Genomic DNA, 16,193 nt, shown 5'->3' with positions numbered 1-16,193 from the left:
GTAGAAACTAACACAACACTGTAAAGCAACTATACTCCAATAAAAATTAATTTAAAAAAAAAGAAAAAGAGAAGGTGTGTTTAAATAATAAAGGTGGAAGAATTCTGAAGACAAAATTGGATAAGGCCAAGAAGTGTTCTTGGCAATGTTTAGGTAAACGAAAAGGCAAGTTTTATGGACCTATTAAGGAATCCAGATTTTATCCTATGGGGATTGGGAGCTACTGAAGCTTTTAGAATGAAGACTGATTTGTATCATATTTTTACAGTTAATTTGGAAAAACTGTATAAATTCAACTGAGTAAAAGTGGAGGGTAGGAATAATTCAGAGACTAGTCTAATACTTGAAGTAAGGGTGATAATGTCCTTATCATCAGAAAATTCTACACAGTAAGGTATTGGCAGTGGGGATGGAAAAGGTATCTGCCTGGATATGGAAAAAGAGAAAGGAGGCCAAGAGCACTATAAGGTTTCAAGCTGGAGGGAAGGGAGAAGGATGATATCCTTGAGAGAATAAAATAGGAAAATTCAAAGAGCACAGTTTGGTGAATAAAGAAGCTCAATGAAGTTTAAGCTATGCAGGGCTTAAGGTGATGGGGCAACATTTGAGCACAGGTTTATAACAGATGGCTGTGACCAAAGCTCAGGAGAGAGGTCAGTACTGAAAAGTGTGAATCTGAGGATCATCTGTATAAGAAGAAAAGGTAAAGTGGAGGAAGGGGAACTAGTGAGGAAGGAGAACATGAGAAGCAGTCCAGGAGACAAGAAGGCCAGGAGAGTATTTCAGAAGGCAAGGGGGAAAGCAAGTTTTAAGGACGAAGAAGTACATAACAATGGTGAATACTAAAGAGACTGTAGTGAGAAAAGGCCAGTGACATGGTCACTTGTGATCCACAAGAGAAGTCTCAACAGGAAAGAGGAGTTAGTTTATTTGGGGGAGGAAAAAAATGGGTGGCGATGGTGATAATGAGAAGACCATGATGAAAGCAGAAAGTGAGATTACTCTTCTGAAATGTAGTGGTGAGAGTCACAAAGGTCAGTAAGTTGACAGGCAGCCTAGTCAAGGGAGGATTTGGTAGAAGAACACGCTAGTAAAGGACTGACTGAAAATGTAGGAATAGCAAGGTTTTGAGAAGGCAGGAAAGGTTGGAATCAAGAGCAAAAGTCCTGTGGGGTTAAACTTGGAAGAGAAGAAAAGCAGTCAGGAGAGGTCTGAAACGAGATGTGATGAATCATAGATTTTTTTAGTAAAAAGTGAGGGAAATGGAATATTACTCAGCCATAAAAAGAAACGAAATTGAGCTATTTGTAATGAGGTGGAATGACCTAGAGTCTGTCATACAGAGTGAAGTAAGTCAGAAAGAGAAAGACAAATACTGTATGCTAACACATATACATGGAATTTAAGAAAAAAAAATGTCATGAAGAACCTAGGGGTAAGACAGGAATAAAGACACAGACCTACTAGAGAATGGACTTAAGGATATGGGGAGGGAGCAGGGTAAGCTGTGACAAAGCGAGAGAGAGGCATGGACATATACACACTACCAAACGTAAGGTAGGTAGCTAGTGGGAAGCAGCCGCATGGCACAGGGATATCAGCTCGGTGCTTTGTGACCGCCTGGAGGGGTGGGATAGGGAGGGTGGGAGATGCAAGAGGGAAGAGATATGGGAACATATGTATATGTACAACTGATTCACTTTGTTATAAAGCGGAAACTAACACACCATTGTAAAGCAATTATACCCCAATAAAGATGTTAAAAAAAAGTGAGGGAGTTGCTTTTCTTACTCAATTAAAGGCAGTTACCTGCTGAGTATATGAAGGATTCAATGCTTAAGAAGCTGGGAAAGGAAAGGGTAAGAGAGGTGCTTGGGCTAGAATCTTAAACGTGGCGTCATGAGACAGAGTTCAAGTCTCAGATGTGTTACCTTGGGCTGGCCACCAAACTTGAGACTTTTCTCAGAGAGTTGTTAAATGATTAAGTAAGATAATAAACATATAAATTATAAAGCACTTCTTAAACAAGAGAAGCCTGGAACATCTACCATGGGAAATATGATAGAGCATAAATAAGAGATGAAGCAAAGCATGACCAGGCATCAGGGAGGGTTGAGATGGAGTTCAGAGCAAGAATATATAGCAAACCCAAGTCTGCACAGTTTTTGTGACTCACCCCAGCATACTGGAGAGGAGAAAGCAGATTCTGAGCCAGTAGGTATGGAGAAGGACAAGAAGTTGAAGAAATCTAGGTAAGGACTATTTTAAGACCTTTGTAGGCATGCGTACTTTGGGAAACAACATGTAATTTACATATAAAAGTGGCATTTGACTCACTGACATGTTATATTTTGGATATGGCCAAACATTTCAATTTTTATTTTACAGTTTCTTTTCATATTTCAGAGTCAAGTTTTTGTTCGTTTGTTTCAGATTCCATATTTCTTAAATCTTAGGCTGCAGGCTCTGTGTCTACAGCACGAAATGGATAATGAAGACATCAATGAGACAGTTGCCCACTGGGTCCAAATCAAGTAGGGAAAGTCATTAACAAAGCAAGCAGTGAGACAGATAATCAGACATCCTACACGGGCTTAAGATAAGGAGAACAAGTGGAGGGTAAGGAGCCAGAGTGTTACCATTTCTGTAATTCTAGAGATACAGGTCCTAGATCCCAGGTGAAGCAAATCCCCCATAAGGCCAAATCAGGAGACCCCTCGTAAGGACACTATAAGAAGACAAAGAAACTGTGAAGGAAAGAGTGCCTGGTGTGTTCATCTTCCCAATAGTTTGTGAGCCCACAAAGGACTTATCCCTCTTTGACATCTTCCACTATCCCACTGTGACCGGTCACGGGCCGCCCCTGATTGATAAAAACAGCGGACAAACTTGCCCTGCTTCTCTTACACAAACTGTAGAATTCTGGACGAAAAACAACCCCTTAGTCATCTGCACCTCTGGCCCCGACGGACGAAACAACGGCTTCTCCAGCCCCAGGGAATCTGGAGTCGAGCTCCCGGGCGCTGGCCGAACGAAGGCAACGCTAGACCTGGGTCCAACGGTCTCCCTGACGCGTCCTCAGAACCAGTCTGGCCCGGAAAATGCCAGGAGCCGGCAAGCCGCTTCTAGAAGCTCTGATAACCAGCACGCTAGGCCTCGAGGACTCCTTAACTAAAATAAGCTGGGAGGCCCAGAGGGGAACTCACAGGCTCTCAGCCGCGCCGAGGAAAAAACACCAGTCGCGGGGCCCGAGGGCTCGGGAACCAGGAAATCACCTCCTGCTTCAACTCCCAGCAAGCCCTAGGGCAGAGCTCGGGACCACCTGACAGCGCCACCCACCAATGAGAGGGCGCAGGCTGGGTTGGTGGGACCAATCCAAGGGCGCAAAGGAGGCCGTACCCGTGGCACATCAGCGCGGCTTTTTAAGTGGTACTCTAGCCTCGCTGGTCGCCACAGCCGTAGAGAGGGAGACAGTCGCCGTGAAATGGTGACGCTGGCTATACTATGCCGCTCACTCCCAGCTTTACTCTTTTTCTCCTCCCAGCCCCAAGCCCTCAGGCCGCCCCGCCTCCCGCCCTTAGTTTGATCCCGCCCCTCCCCGGAGAGGACAGGTGAAGATGTGCAATTTCCAAAGCTTATTGGATGCAGATGGTGTTACTCTGGAGGGTGGCGGGGCCTGCAGCGGCAAGGGCCGCCCCTCTCGGACGGTGATTGGGCTCGCCTGAGTAGCCCCGGGCTGGGATTGGTGCGAGGAGGGGCCAGGGTCGTTGGGCAACTTGGACCTAGGGGTGGGGAGGCGGTGGCAACCGAGGAGCCGGTGGGGTCTCGTAGGCCCCTCGTCCGCCGCGTGCCTTCCGCGGAGGGCCCAGTCGAGGGAAGGAGTGGGAGGCGCCCCTACCTCATCACGCGGGGGCGGGCGTGGCACTTGTCGTGGGGCGGGCGCGGGACCAGTGGGGCGGGCGGTGGGAGGGGGCTGGTAGTGGAGGGTGATGGAGGTGCAGGGGTTCAGGAGTCGACAGAAGGACTAGCTGGAGACCTAAATCTGTAAGCGCTTCCGGGGAGGAGGACTTGGGGAGACAGAGAAGGGCGTGGGCGTGTCTGGTATGGGATGCCTTGCAAAGGAGGGGGCCTTGCTGAGATCCGTGGGTGGTTCCTTTGAGGAATCCTTTTCTTCCTTTTTGCCCTTTGATTTGCCAAAGGGAGAGTCCCCGTGGTCTCTGTTCAAGTTTTGGAAACTTTCTCTTTGGGTGGGCCTAATCACATACTACTTCATTATAGAACTGCCCAGGGCCTTTTCTGATACTGAGCACAAACGTAGGGAATATGGCAGAAAAAAGGAAGCCGCTGCTGGGCTTCGTGAGCAAACTCCCCAGTGGGACCACACCTGGAAACTCAGGCAAGACTCGCTGCCCTTTGTGCATGGGGCTTTTCAAAGCCCCCAGGCTCTTGCCTTGTTTGCACACAGTTTGCACCACCTGTCTGGAGCAGCTGGCACCCTTCTCAGTAGTGGACATCCGAGGGGGAGACTCTGACACAAGCTCTGAGGGGTCAGTATTCCAGGAACTCAAGCCACGCACTCTGCAGCCGCAAATTGGCATCCTCTGTCCGGTATGTGATGCTCAGGTGGACCTGCCCATGGGTGGAGTGAAGGCTTTAACCATAGACCACCTGGCCATGAATGATGTGATGCTGGAGAGTCTGCGTGGGGAAGGCCAGGGCCTGGTGTGTGACCTGTGCAGCGACAGGGAAGTGGAGAAGAGGTGTCAGACCTGCAAAGCCAATCTCTGCCATTTCTGCTGCCAGGCTCATAGGTAAAGATGGGATACCCCACCTGGTGTGGCTTAAGAACGGAGTACAAAGAGGTGTCAAGACAGAGAAATAACCTTGGTGAGCAGATGGCAAGGAAAGCTTGAATTCCATGGAAGGTCAGAGAGCAATATACAGTGTGATTACAGATATTCCAGAACAGTAGTTAACTCCTGCAGCCTTTATATAATACCCATGATAATTATAGCATCAAAGGTTTGCAGAGTCCTTCTCAGTTTACAAAGCACATTTACACTTTCCTTGGATCATCAATCATTTGTATAGTGAATAATTGTACTGGGTGCTAGAGAAAGTGAATGAGTATAATGACAAAGCCCCTGCCCTCGATCTCATTGGATCCTTGCAACTCATAGAAAAGCAGGCAATGTTTTCATCCCTATTTATTATTTGAGGAAACTGAAGCTCAGTAGCATGTGATTTGCCAAGGTCCCATAGCTGGTAAGTAGTGTCTAACAGAACTGAATTTAAAATCCAGATCTTCTGACTGCCTTCTATGCTCTTGCTACTAATCTCTGCTGCCTTCCCAGTATAAGGTGCTGATTAGTGAGTGGGGCACAATCTCAGCCTTTGCCTTGTACCCTAGTGTTACTCTGGAACTTGGTGAGGTGGGCTGGTAGGTGCGTATTGGGGTGTAGATTATGTCTTTTAGGGTGTGTGGTGAACAGTTTGTCACATAAATCACTTTGTCCCCTTCAGACCCCCTTCCCCCATTCCAGAACATCACAGTGTAAGATGGCCAAGGTTTTAGGATTAGCCTACCGTGGTTTTTAAGTTCTGCCTTCCATGTGTTTTCTGGCCTCACCAACAGAACAAGTTAGTAGTCTTCGGTCTTTCTATTTTTAACTTGTATTTGGACTCCTTTGCTGCCAGCTAAACAGCTGGCCCTATTTTGTCTACAACCACTCTTCTGGTGCCGGAATAGGCATGTAAGCTTGATGTTGCTATAATGCTAACGGGGAAAATCTGAACAGTTACCATGGTTTCTAGGGATTTCCCTGAATCTCTAGAGGGCTACAGAAAAGGGGAATTAGAGGCTTGATTTTACTGACCACTGACCACTCTCTCTAATAATGTTGATGACTCTTGTTGAGGAAAATTCTAGCTTGCTGCTTTGGGTGATGTAGGCACTAGTCAAAGGAAATGCTTTACCAGAGTGTTAGGTGGAAGCTGAGGGAGACTGTCGTGGCCAGCCGGCTGCTTTTTAATTGCCTGAGGCTCATTTTGTGCCATCTGGCACAGGTCTGGTCTCTTGCTGCTGGGTCTCCACTGTGCTCTCCCCTCTAGCTTGCTGCAGGAGTAGGCTGAGGGTCTTGCCTAAACTTGACAAATTAATTCTTTGGGGAAAGTTCCAGGATGTAGCCTTAGCATTGCAACCTCTGGCAAAGTCAGGTGCCCAGTCAGAGAGCCCTAGCCTACTGTCATTTAATCCTATACAACAGCCCTTTCAGGTAGGTATTATCCCCACGGTACGGAAGAGGAACTGGAATCCTAGAGGGTCATGTGGTTAGTAAGAGGTTAGAATGAGGAACCGAACCCAGATTTGCTGGACTTCAGAGCCCGTGCTCTTAAAACTGCCGGACTGTTTCCCAAGTAGAGTTGTCCCCTCATTTCCCGTCCCCGACTCTGTTTGCCCCTAGGCGGCAGAAGAAGACGACTTACCACACCATGGTGGACCTGAAAGACTTGAAAGGCTACAGCCAGATTGGGAAGCCCATTCTGTGTCCCGCTCACCCTGCGGAGGAGCTGAGGCTGTTCTGTGAGCTCTGCGACCAGCCCGTGTGCCGGGAATGCATGGTGGGGGGGCACCGGGAGCACCCCTGCGACCTTGCCAGCAACGTTGTCCACAAGCACGGGGACTCCGTGCGGGAGCTCCTCAAAGGCACCCAGCCCCACGTGGAGGCCCTGGAGAAGGCGCTGGCACAGATCAAAGGGACCAACCGCGCCCTGCAGGAACGGGTGGAGGCCGTGGCCGCCGACGTCCGCAGCTTCTCCGAGGGCTACATCAAGGCCATCGAGGAGCATCGGGACAAGCTGCTGAAGCAGCTGGAAGCCATCCGGATCCAGAAGGAGAACTCCCTGCAGCTGCAGAAGGCACAGCTGGAGCAGCTGCTGGCAGACATGCGGACCGGAGTGGAGTTCACCGAGCACTTGCTGACCAGTGGCTCCGACCTGGAGATCCTCATCACCAAAGGGGTGGTCCTGGAACGGCTCACAAAGTTGAACAAAGTGGCATACAGTGCCCGTCCTGGAGTGAACGAGAAGATCACCTTCTCTCCTAAGGAGAAAGCAGGCCTGTGCCGTGGCTATGAAGTTTATGGGGCCATCAATACCAAAGAGGTCGATCCAGCCAAATGTGTCCTTCAAGGGGAAGGTAGGAAGGCATTTCCCACTGGCGTTGAGAGGACAGTGGACAGGACATGGTGTTAAAGACATGTGGCTTTTCCAGCCATGGCCTTCATTTAGCTAGGGAGGGAGACATATGGATCCGATGGACGGTGACCCCACCCTTGTCCTTTTCTTTCTGATTTGTTCTGGTCAGGGTACAGTTAAGATCCCTACAGGGGTGAAGCTTGACCCTTTTCCAGTGGAGAAAAGTAGTAACTACCAAGGAACTCAAGGATCATGCTGTTTCTCTCAGATGACAGGACAGAGGCAGTGCCCATAGGAGATAACAGCATAGGCCTCAGGGCAGGGCAGAATCCTGCCTGTTCAGAGAGGATGGCTTGGACCAAGTTCTGAAGACAGTTTCTGAGGAGTGAGGATGACAGGATTATGGTTTGCTTTCTTCTATGCCCTTTTTGGTTCATGTAAGCCACGTGTTGGCATTTGAAGGAAAACGGTAGGCATTTCAGTCAGTAGAGGGGAAAAACAATTTCTTTTGACCACATTGATCAAACATATATTTCACAGATCAGTCCTCACAGGAAGACTCTACTGTAGAGTCATCCTAACTGGCACAGGAATTCTTACCTGTTCGGGGGTCACAGATCCCTTTGAGAATGATCTGTCCCCAAGAAACACCCATTAATTTGGGCATACAATTTCAGGAGATTCTTAGACCCTTCGTAAGGCCTCATAGTAGTTCCCGAACCCCAGGTTAAGAAGCCTGTTTCATCTGACTTCCGGACCAGAGGCTGTAGCTGTTGAATATGCCCCCAACACCATGGCACGGCTACCCCGCTGTGGAGGACTTCACAGCATGAAGAGTCCCAGGTGGTCACCCTGTACCCCCTGCCTCTTCCAGCAGGATCTGCAGCTCAGAGAGGGTAGTTTGGGGTTACCAGCCTCTCTCACGGCGTCCAGAGGTTTTTTTCTCTGAATACATACATCAAACCTGAGTATTTTCAAAGCTTCCTTAAGGCTGAAATTAAGGTCCAGGATCCTATATGATCCAAGAGCAGCTGCTGGCTGAGACAGAAGCAGGCTCACCGGGAGCGACTCCCAAGAGGTATGCCTGGGAGAAAAGAAAGGGAGGAAACTGGAAACACAACCTTTTGTTCTAAAGAGAAAAGGCAAGATGGTGTCTGATCTGGGGATACAGTCACCGCAGTTGGCCTTTGAGGTGAGGATGGAGTGTTTATCTTCCGCAGATCTCCACAGAGCCCGCGAGAAACAGACAGTCTCTTTCACCGTCATTTGTAAGGATGCAGCAGGAGAGAGCATGGGCAGGGGAGGAGAGACCATTCAAGTCGCAGTAGTCCCTAAAGATAACAAAGACAGGTTTGTATTATACACTCAGGCGTCACAGGTAATGCGCGGTGATGCGACTGGAAACCCGAGGTCCTTTGCAGTAGTGGGGCTGTATGTAACTGCAGTAGTTCCAGCCTACCTCCCCATGATGCCATTGAAAAGTGCAATAGGACCAAGTGGACCAGATGTGTTTCCTTGTGTGGGTTTTAGGCCTGTATTCAATTCTCTCCCAAAGGTCTGATCTGCCCCTCAGACTGCCTTCATCCCAAGCTTCAAATAGACTGAAAAATATTCCGTGTTAGACTGAATGGCGCCCTTCTCAAAATTCAGCCTCACTTTGCTACTAAACTGTTCTGGGAGCAAAGTTATACGTCTCTGGAATTAGAGGAGGGAGGAGGGAGGAGGGAGGACGAAGGGCAGGAGGGTGCAACAGAAGCTGAGGGGAGAGAACACAGTGACGCTTTCAAGGAATTCGTCAGAACATCAGATTAAATCAGCATTTATGTTGCTTACCTTCTGTTGTAAAATTAATTTCCGAGACAAGTAGAAGATACATCCTGCCTGGGGGACCTTTAAAATTAATACTGGATTTATGGTGTAGAGCAGGGGTCTGCAGCCCCGTTAGGAACCGGGCCGCACAGCAGGAGGTGAGCGGCGGGTGAGCAAGTGAAGCTTCATCTGCTGCTCCCCAGCGCTCGCTTTACCGCCCGAACCATCCCCCCATCCGTGGAAAAATTGTCTTCCACGAAACCAGTCCCTGGTGCCAAAAAGGTTGGGGACCGCTGGTGTAGAGCTTACATCCTAAAATAGTGGGCAACTGAAGCAGGCTTGTGAGAATGAGTGATATTTTTGAACTCTCACCTCCATCCAGTCCAGTCAAAACGATGGTCCACGATAACAAGGATGGGACATACTACGTTTCCTATACCCCCAAGGAACCTGGCATCTATACTGTGTTCGTCTGTGTCAAGGAACAACACGTGCAGGTGAGTGAGACCTTACCTGTGCTTCCCTGACCTCCTTTCACCCTGGCCCCCCTGGGTTTTGTCATCTTAGGATGTGGAGACATTTCTCACAGGATCAGCTGTATAGAGGCCTTGAACAGGATTCTCTTCTTTCTTATTTCATCTCACTTTAGAAATGGCCCAGATTTTGCAGCTCTTATCCTTACGAGAGGATGCTGGTGACGATTAAGAATTCTCTATCCCTACTTTACCTCCTGGCAGTTGTGCTTGTATTTTATCATTCTCCCAGTTTGTTGGAATTCTTAATTTGGGAAAGATGCCTTGATCAGAGGGGCCAATCTACCAGCGGGCAAGCATACACACGTTTGAGCAATATAATCTAGGTCAGGATATTCCAGCTTTTTCAGGCTATGACCAGACATGGACTTACTGGAACACCATTGGGAGAGTTATGCCCTCTCTTCTTGACTGACCAGTCATCTCTCTGCCTAACCATCTGCCCAGATAATACTCTACTCTGTTTATACGTATATGCTTGTCTGTTACCTCCATAGATACATGTAACACTTTCTGGTGTAGAGATTATGAATTTTTAAAAAGTGGGTAATACTCAACACGTCCAGCAGAATCTCTGCTGACATTCGAGCTGTCAGAGGTTTCCCCCAACCAGAAATCAACACTGACAAGGACAATAAAACACCATAGAGCATCATGATGTGTTAGGCTTGTGGTCTGTGCCACAGGAAGACTCATATTCAATAGCCACTTGCTGCTTTTGCCTAATTACAGGATGTCAGACGGGTTAGGTGTTTTTTTTAAATTTATTAATTATTTATTTGTAAATTTATTTATCTATTTATTTTGGCTGCATTGGGTCCTCATTGCTCCGCACGGTCTTTCTCTAGTTGTGGTGAGTGGGGGCTACTCCTCATTGTGGTACGCGGGCCTCTTATCGCAGTGGCTTCTCCCATTGCAGAGCACGGGCTCTAGGCACACGGGCTTTGATAGCCGTGGCGCGCAGGCTCAGTAGTTGTGGCGCATGGACTCAGTAGTTGCGGCACATGGGCCCAGCCGCTGCGCGGCATGTGAGATCCTCCCGGACCAGGGCTCGAACCCGTGTCCCCTGCATTGGCAGGTAGACTCTCAACCACTGCGCCACCAGGGAAGCCGGGTTAGGTGTTTTTACAAACATTATTTCACTTTTCCTCCAAATCACTGAGGCATAAGGATCATCATCCAACTGGACCGAGAAAACAAACTTGCCACAATACACAGTACCTGTGTGGAAAAATCATAATTTGAACCCATAGCTTTGAACTCCAGGTTGTTTTTAAAACAGATTGTAAACTCTTTAAAGGAAGAGAGATTTAACATTTGAAAGGCTTCTAAGGTGCCAGCCTCTCTGCTTTGTGCTTTTGCAGAACGTGTGGTTCTCATGCACGGATAGGCACATAACAACAGTTATTAAATATTTACTGTTTAACATAGGGTAGAAATTGGAGAATGGAAGTTATCCTTGAAGGAAAAGAGGCAGGAGAGTTTCTAATCTGAGATTTTTTTTTTTTTTTTTTTTTGCGGTATGCGGGCCTCTCACTGCCGTGGCCTCTCCTGTTGCGGAGCACGGGCTCTGGACGTGCAGGCCCAGCAGCCAGCCATGGCTCACGGGCCCAGCCGCTCCACGGCACGTGGGATCCTCCCGGACGGGGGCACAAACCCGCGTCCCCTGCATCAGCAGGCGGACTCCCAACCACTGTGCCACCAGGGAAGCCCAATCTGAGAATTATTAACCACAGGCTTTTAACCTTCCTCCCTTCCATCTATCGTCACCAACCCAGAGTAAAGGGGATGGGTAAACAGTTGTGTCCAGGATGGAGGGATGGAAGGAGAGGAGCTGGCTCAGCATCTGAGGGGAGGGGGTGTGTGGCCGAGAAACTGGAGAAAGGACCACAGATGTCCTCACCTTGTGGTTGTGTGCTCTATAGTTACCCAAGCTTGCTCAGGAATGGAGGAGATAGAGACCAAGGTCAGTGACCTGAAAGCACAGTTGGGTTTCCTAGTGCATCAGGTGGTATGCATGCTGGGAGAGCAGCACGGATTCCTTAACTCCCCCCCTCACTGCATTTGTATCTGGCCCCATCCAGCTCAGCGCCCAGCTGGCTGCTGTCCCCCAGTCGCTGTTTCGCTCCTGCTGTCCTCGTCCCTCCAGGGACAGGCCCTGCGACTTACACTCCGTTTAGTATGTGTGACGCTCGGCACACCCCTGTTGACTCACAGGTGCTGTTCTTTGCTCTTGGTCTGAACATTGAAGGGCTCACCATTCGCTGTGACCGTGAGGAAACGGCACCGCTCACACCCAGGCGTGTTTCACTGCTGCACGTTCTGCTCCAGCGGAGGCCAGAAGACTGCTCGCTGCGCATGTGGAGGCACCATGCCGGGTAAGGAGAACCAGTCGCTCCTGAAAGCCCTCGCTCTCCCTCTGCTGCTGTCTCCTGGCGGCGGGATCAACTACCACAGCGACCAGCTTCGGGGTGTTCAGACTTAGGCTTTGTTTCTAGGAATGCAGTCTGTGTGTATAAATATATCACAGTTCTAAAAGTTTCATTTAAAGCTTCTTGTTCTGGAAACTGAAATAGCAAGCTGCAAAGTTCTGAGTTTTTTAGTTTTGATACAGTTCACTAATCCTAGGAGCCCTGTGCTTCTCCCAGAATGCTCGATTTCAGCCTGTACCCTTTCCAACAGCCTGAGCAGTGTCAAAGATGTAAACCCGCTCCGTTCCTTTTAAAACCTTAGAGAAATTTAAACAAGGCAGGGATGGGAGAACAGATGAATAAATTAACTGAACCAGGTCTGGCTCTTTTCTTGGGGGCAGGGTGGGTGGGCAAGAGGGTCAGCTCAGGCAAGAGATCTAATTATTTTCAGTATTCTGTGGTATCCTTACTCCAATGGTGGGCCTTAAGATAGGCTCTTGTAAACTCTCATATAAACACTTCAGGATCTATTTTGTTTATTTCCACCACTCTGCACTTCCCTTTCATCTAGATTATGTTACAGTTAAAATCCAAACCAGTTCTTCTCCTTGAGTTAGCAGTGTTAAAATAACACTCTTCTTAGAACTTCAGCTAACCTTGATTGATTTGCTGTCATCAGTCTTGAGAGTTCCCCTGACTACAGAGGCACCGAATAGCTTGTTCCTCTCTCTGGGTTTTTATTAGACATTTTCACGTCCATGAGTCTGAATGTCGCCAGAAGCATTAATTTCCGTGGTAACTGCTGGACTTTCCTCTAATGGTGGTTCTCCCCTCTTCTCTTTGAACCATGCAGGTGGGTACCTAGGCTGTGGCCACGGACACAAAGGCCACCCGGGGCGCCCCCACTGGTCGTGCTGTGGGAAGTTTACTGAGAAGTCAGAATGCGCATGGGCAGGTGGGCAGAGCGCAGCGAGGAGTGTACTGAGGACGGTGGCCCTCTGACGGCTTCCTGGGTCTGTGGTCGTAGCTGAGGCCAGCACGGCTTCAGATCACCAGAGAACCCCTGACCTTAATTCTGAAGAAACTGATGGAATTAAAAACAAAGTGCCTTATGTTATACCCTCGAGTCCAAGTACCTTTTTGTGAGTTACTCACTGATTGTACGTCCAGGTGGTCGAGCACCAGAGACCACGCTACGTTTCTCTTCTTCACGCTACGTTTCTCTTCTTCGTGGCCAAAGGTCTTTGGGGGAGGGGAGGCAGTCAGCTGTCTGGTTAAAGTTAATACCAGATGGTGCCCCTCGTTAGTGTCCTTTTAAAACATATATACTGTAGTCCAGTAGGAGAGCGACTGTACAAAATGGCTAAAATAGATTCGAGAATCATAGTGTCTATCTTAGTTCATCTTCAAAAGCAGACAGATCTTTGAAACTAGCAGTTGTTAATCAAAGCTGGCTTTATAGGAGGAGTATAATGTATGCATTACTGTTTTAACAGTGTCAGTGTGTGCATGTTTTTGTATGACTGAGCCCATTCACTGTAAGTCTAATAAACTTGTTAGAAAAACTGTACTCATGTAGACTAGCAATATAGTATGTAGATGTGATCTCAGTTGTAAACAGAAAAATCTAATTGAATAAACTTTGTATCACCCCCTCCAAAAAAAAAATGTCCTTTCTGTACCAAGGAGGCTCCTTTCTGTTTTGTACAGACATGGAGGTACCCATGCCATTGGAATTTAGCGCTCACGGGGGTAATTTAGTTCCTCACTTTTTGATGTATAACGTTCTTATTTCTCCCTGAGCTACGTGTTAGATATTTCCCTCAGAGAATAAAAACCTCCTTTCCTCGTATCCACTTGTTGCTAGCACACTTTAAATGGATTATAATGTGATATTGCTGTTTAGGTGGAGGTCCGCCACTTCCCCTCTACACCATGTTCATCTCGTAACCCCAGAGCCTAGAAGATCACTGTGTGGTCAGGGGCAGACACGTATTCAGTAAATAAAGGGGAATGCTGCTGAAATAGGACCTCATAAATTCCTTGCAGATGTACTCATGCCAGGCGATCCAGATACCTTCCTCGTCCTCACATCTCTCACCCTCTTTGTCTTTTAAAGAACCGTCTTCAGTTTTGCCTGTATACCTAGGAAGTTAACTAGAAGCTTTGACTCCTAGAGCATGCCTGCTTAACTGAAGAGGATTCTTGGGAGAGGAAGTACACAGCACTGGTGCCCCAGCCCTGCCGTGGTCTTCACTGTATATAGTTTGTGTGTTCTTCTGGGACACTTGGTTTCTTATATAGCAAAAACTCAGCATGTATTACCCTCTGAAATTATTATTTGCTCTTCCTCACTCCTCATAATCACTGGGCCCAGAGGTCAGGTAGGAGTCCTTTAGCTCAGCACTGCTGCTTTAAGATCAGTGGTTATCAACTGATGTGAATTTGTCCCCCAAGGATGTTTAGTAAAGTCTCAGGCATTTTTCCTTGCCACAGCTGGGGGCAGAGTGCCACTAGCATCTCTTGGGTAGAAGTCAGAAATGCTGCTTATGCTCAGTTCTGGCCAGCTTCCCACAACGAAGAATTATTCAGTGTGAAGTGTTAATAGCGCTGCTGTGGAGAAATCCCGTCCTAGACCATTATTCCGCCTCCTTTAAAAAAGGCCAGCCTTGAAGCTCAGGCCTTTATGCAAGCTGTTACCCCACGTGGTTCAGCCATCCACAGAGCCCCGAGTCATTCCCCCTGCTTCCTTGAAGATTTTAGCACCAAACTTGCTGCTACTCCAGTACTCCTCCTCATCAGTCTTAGAGTAATTCAATAGCCACGAAGACATCTTAACTCCATGACTCTAAGGTTCTTTTTTCCCTCACGCAGCAGTCAGTCATACCCTAGACCTCGATTCCAGCTGATCCCTCTGCATAACCTCAATTTCAAGCATCCTGCAACCATGACCTCCCACCTTTCCAGCTCACCCACCTGACTCTACTAATTCTTCTACCTCCCTAGAATCCCCAGTGCAGTGACCACCTTCCCACTATTACCCTCCCCAGCCTCATGTCCTTTCCTTCATCCTCACTCAGTTTAGACTGTACAGAGCATCATCACACTCTTGCATGTAGTCTCTCCCTGTCCTTTTTGCTTGGCAAAAGCCCAGATGAGATCCAGATCTCCATCTAACCCAACTGAATGATCCTGGAGAAGAACACGAATGTATGACGACTAGTCTCCCTTTAAATCTATGACCACTGATCTTGATGGGCTCTTAGCAGTGCCCGGTAGTCTGACATGTCTCTAGTCCATTTATTCTCCAATCTTCTAGACAATTGTATTTCCTACTTTCTTCTCCTCAAATTGCAATTTGTACTGCACTTCCCCTCCCCACTTATGATCTTGCTTCCTATTTCACCAAGAAAACAGAAGAATTCCGAAGAGAATTTCCTGACCTTCCCACCATATCTACAAATCTACCTATATGCCTATCAAAAGCAAACTTTTATATGAGCTCTCATTCCATCTCTACAGCCCAGGAACGTTGCTCCAGTAATTTCCCCCTCTACTGGATTGCTAATTTCAGAAAATAAACATGCTACAATATTCCCTATCTTAAAAAACAAATTTCCCTTGATTTTTATATGAGACTTCTAGGGCTGCCATATAGAATACCACAGACTGGGTGGTTTGAACAACAGAAATTTCTTTTCTCACAGTTCTGGAGGCTGGAAGTCCAAGGTGCCAGTGGGGTTGGTTTCTCCTGAGGCCTCTCCCTGGCTTGCAGATGGCCACCTTCTCCTGTGTCATCACATGGCCTTTTTTCTGCACATGCATCCCTGATGTCTCTCCCTCTTCTTATTGACACCAATCCTACTGAATTAGGGTTCACCCATATGATCTCATTTAACCTTAATTATCTCCTTAAAGGCCCTGTCTCCAAATACAGTCACATTGGGGGCTAGGACTTCAATCTACGAATTTGCAGGGAACACAGATCAGTCCATAAGAATTTTTTCATCCCCCTCTGACAGCTGCTCCGTTTTTCTGCTTCCCTTTAAAAAGACCTCAAAAAAAAATTGTTTGCTATCTCTACTTCCCCTCCTTGAATTCTCTCTTGGATCTAACCCAGTCTTTAATCCTCACCACTCCACTGAAACAGCTCTTGTAAAGGTCACCTGTAATATCCATGTTATGGAATCCAATGGTCAGTTCTTGACCTTTATCCTCTTTGACCTATCAACAGCATTTAACA

General features: G+C 47.7%; 1 protein-coding gene across 2 annotated transcripts; it reads left to right on the top strand.

The window, feature by feature from the left end:
- Window positions 1-4,323: 4,323 nt before the first annotated feature.
- TRIM45 (tripartite motif containing 45) lies at window positions 4,324-13,673 on the top strand. 2 transcript variants are annotated; one of them, XM_060027825.1, is made up of 6 exons: window positions 4,324-4,811; window positions 6,465-7,143; window positions 8,417-8,547; window positions 9,389-9,503; window positions 11,791-11,917; window positions 12,804-13,673. In XM_060027825.1, the coding sequence occupies exons 1-6, from the start codon at window positions 4,324-4,326 to the stop codon at window positions 12,950-12,952; spliced, it is 1,689 nt and encodes a 562-aa protein (XP_059883808.1). In that variant the 3' UTR covers window positions 12,953-13,673. The 2 variants fall into 2 exon arrangements, with proteins under 2 accessions (XP_059883808.1, XP_059883799.1); XM_060027816.1 differs by having other exon boundaries at window positions 6,465-7,198; window positions 8,418-8,547.
- The last annotated feature ends 2,520 nt before the right edge of the window (window positions 13,674-16,193 follow it).

This window comes from Delphinus delphis, chromosome 1 (assembly GCF_949987515.2).
Source record: "Delphinus delphis chromosome 1, mDelDel1.2, whole genome shotgun sequence".
NCBI classification, from domain to species: domain Eukaryota; kingdom Metazoa; phylum Chordata; class Mammalia; order Artiodactyla; family Delphinidae; genus Delphinus; species Delphinus delphis.
Note: the sequence above shows the minus strand (reverse complement) of the source record. Positions and strands in the feature narration are given on the sequence as shown.

Bases quoted from the DNA above. Each gene is read 5' to 3' on its own strand.
- TRIM45 (XM_060027816.1), top strand. From the start codon at position 4,324: ATGGCAGAAAAAAGGAAGCCGCTGCTGGGCTTCGTGAGCAAACTCCCC. The intron at 7,199-8,417 runs GTAGGAAGGCAT...TATCTTCCGCAG, and splicing joins ATGTGTCCTTCAAGGGGAAG to ATCTCCACAGAGCCCGCGAG. The intron at 11,918-12,803 runs GTAAGGAGAACC...TGAACCATGCAG, and splicing joins ATGTGGAGGCACCATGCCGG to GTGGGTACCTAGGCTGTGGC.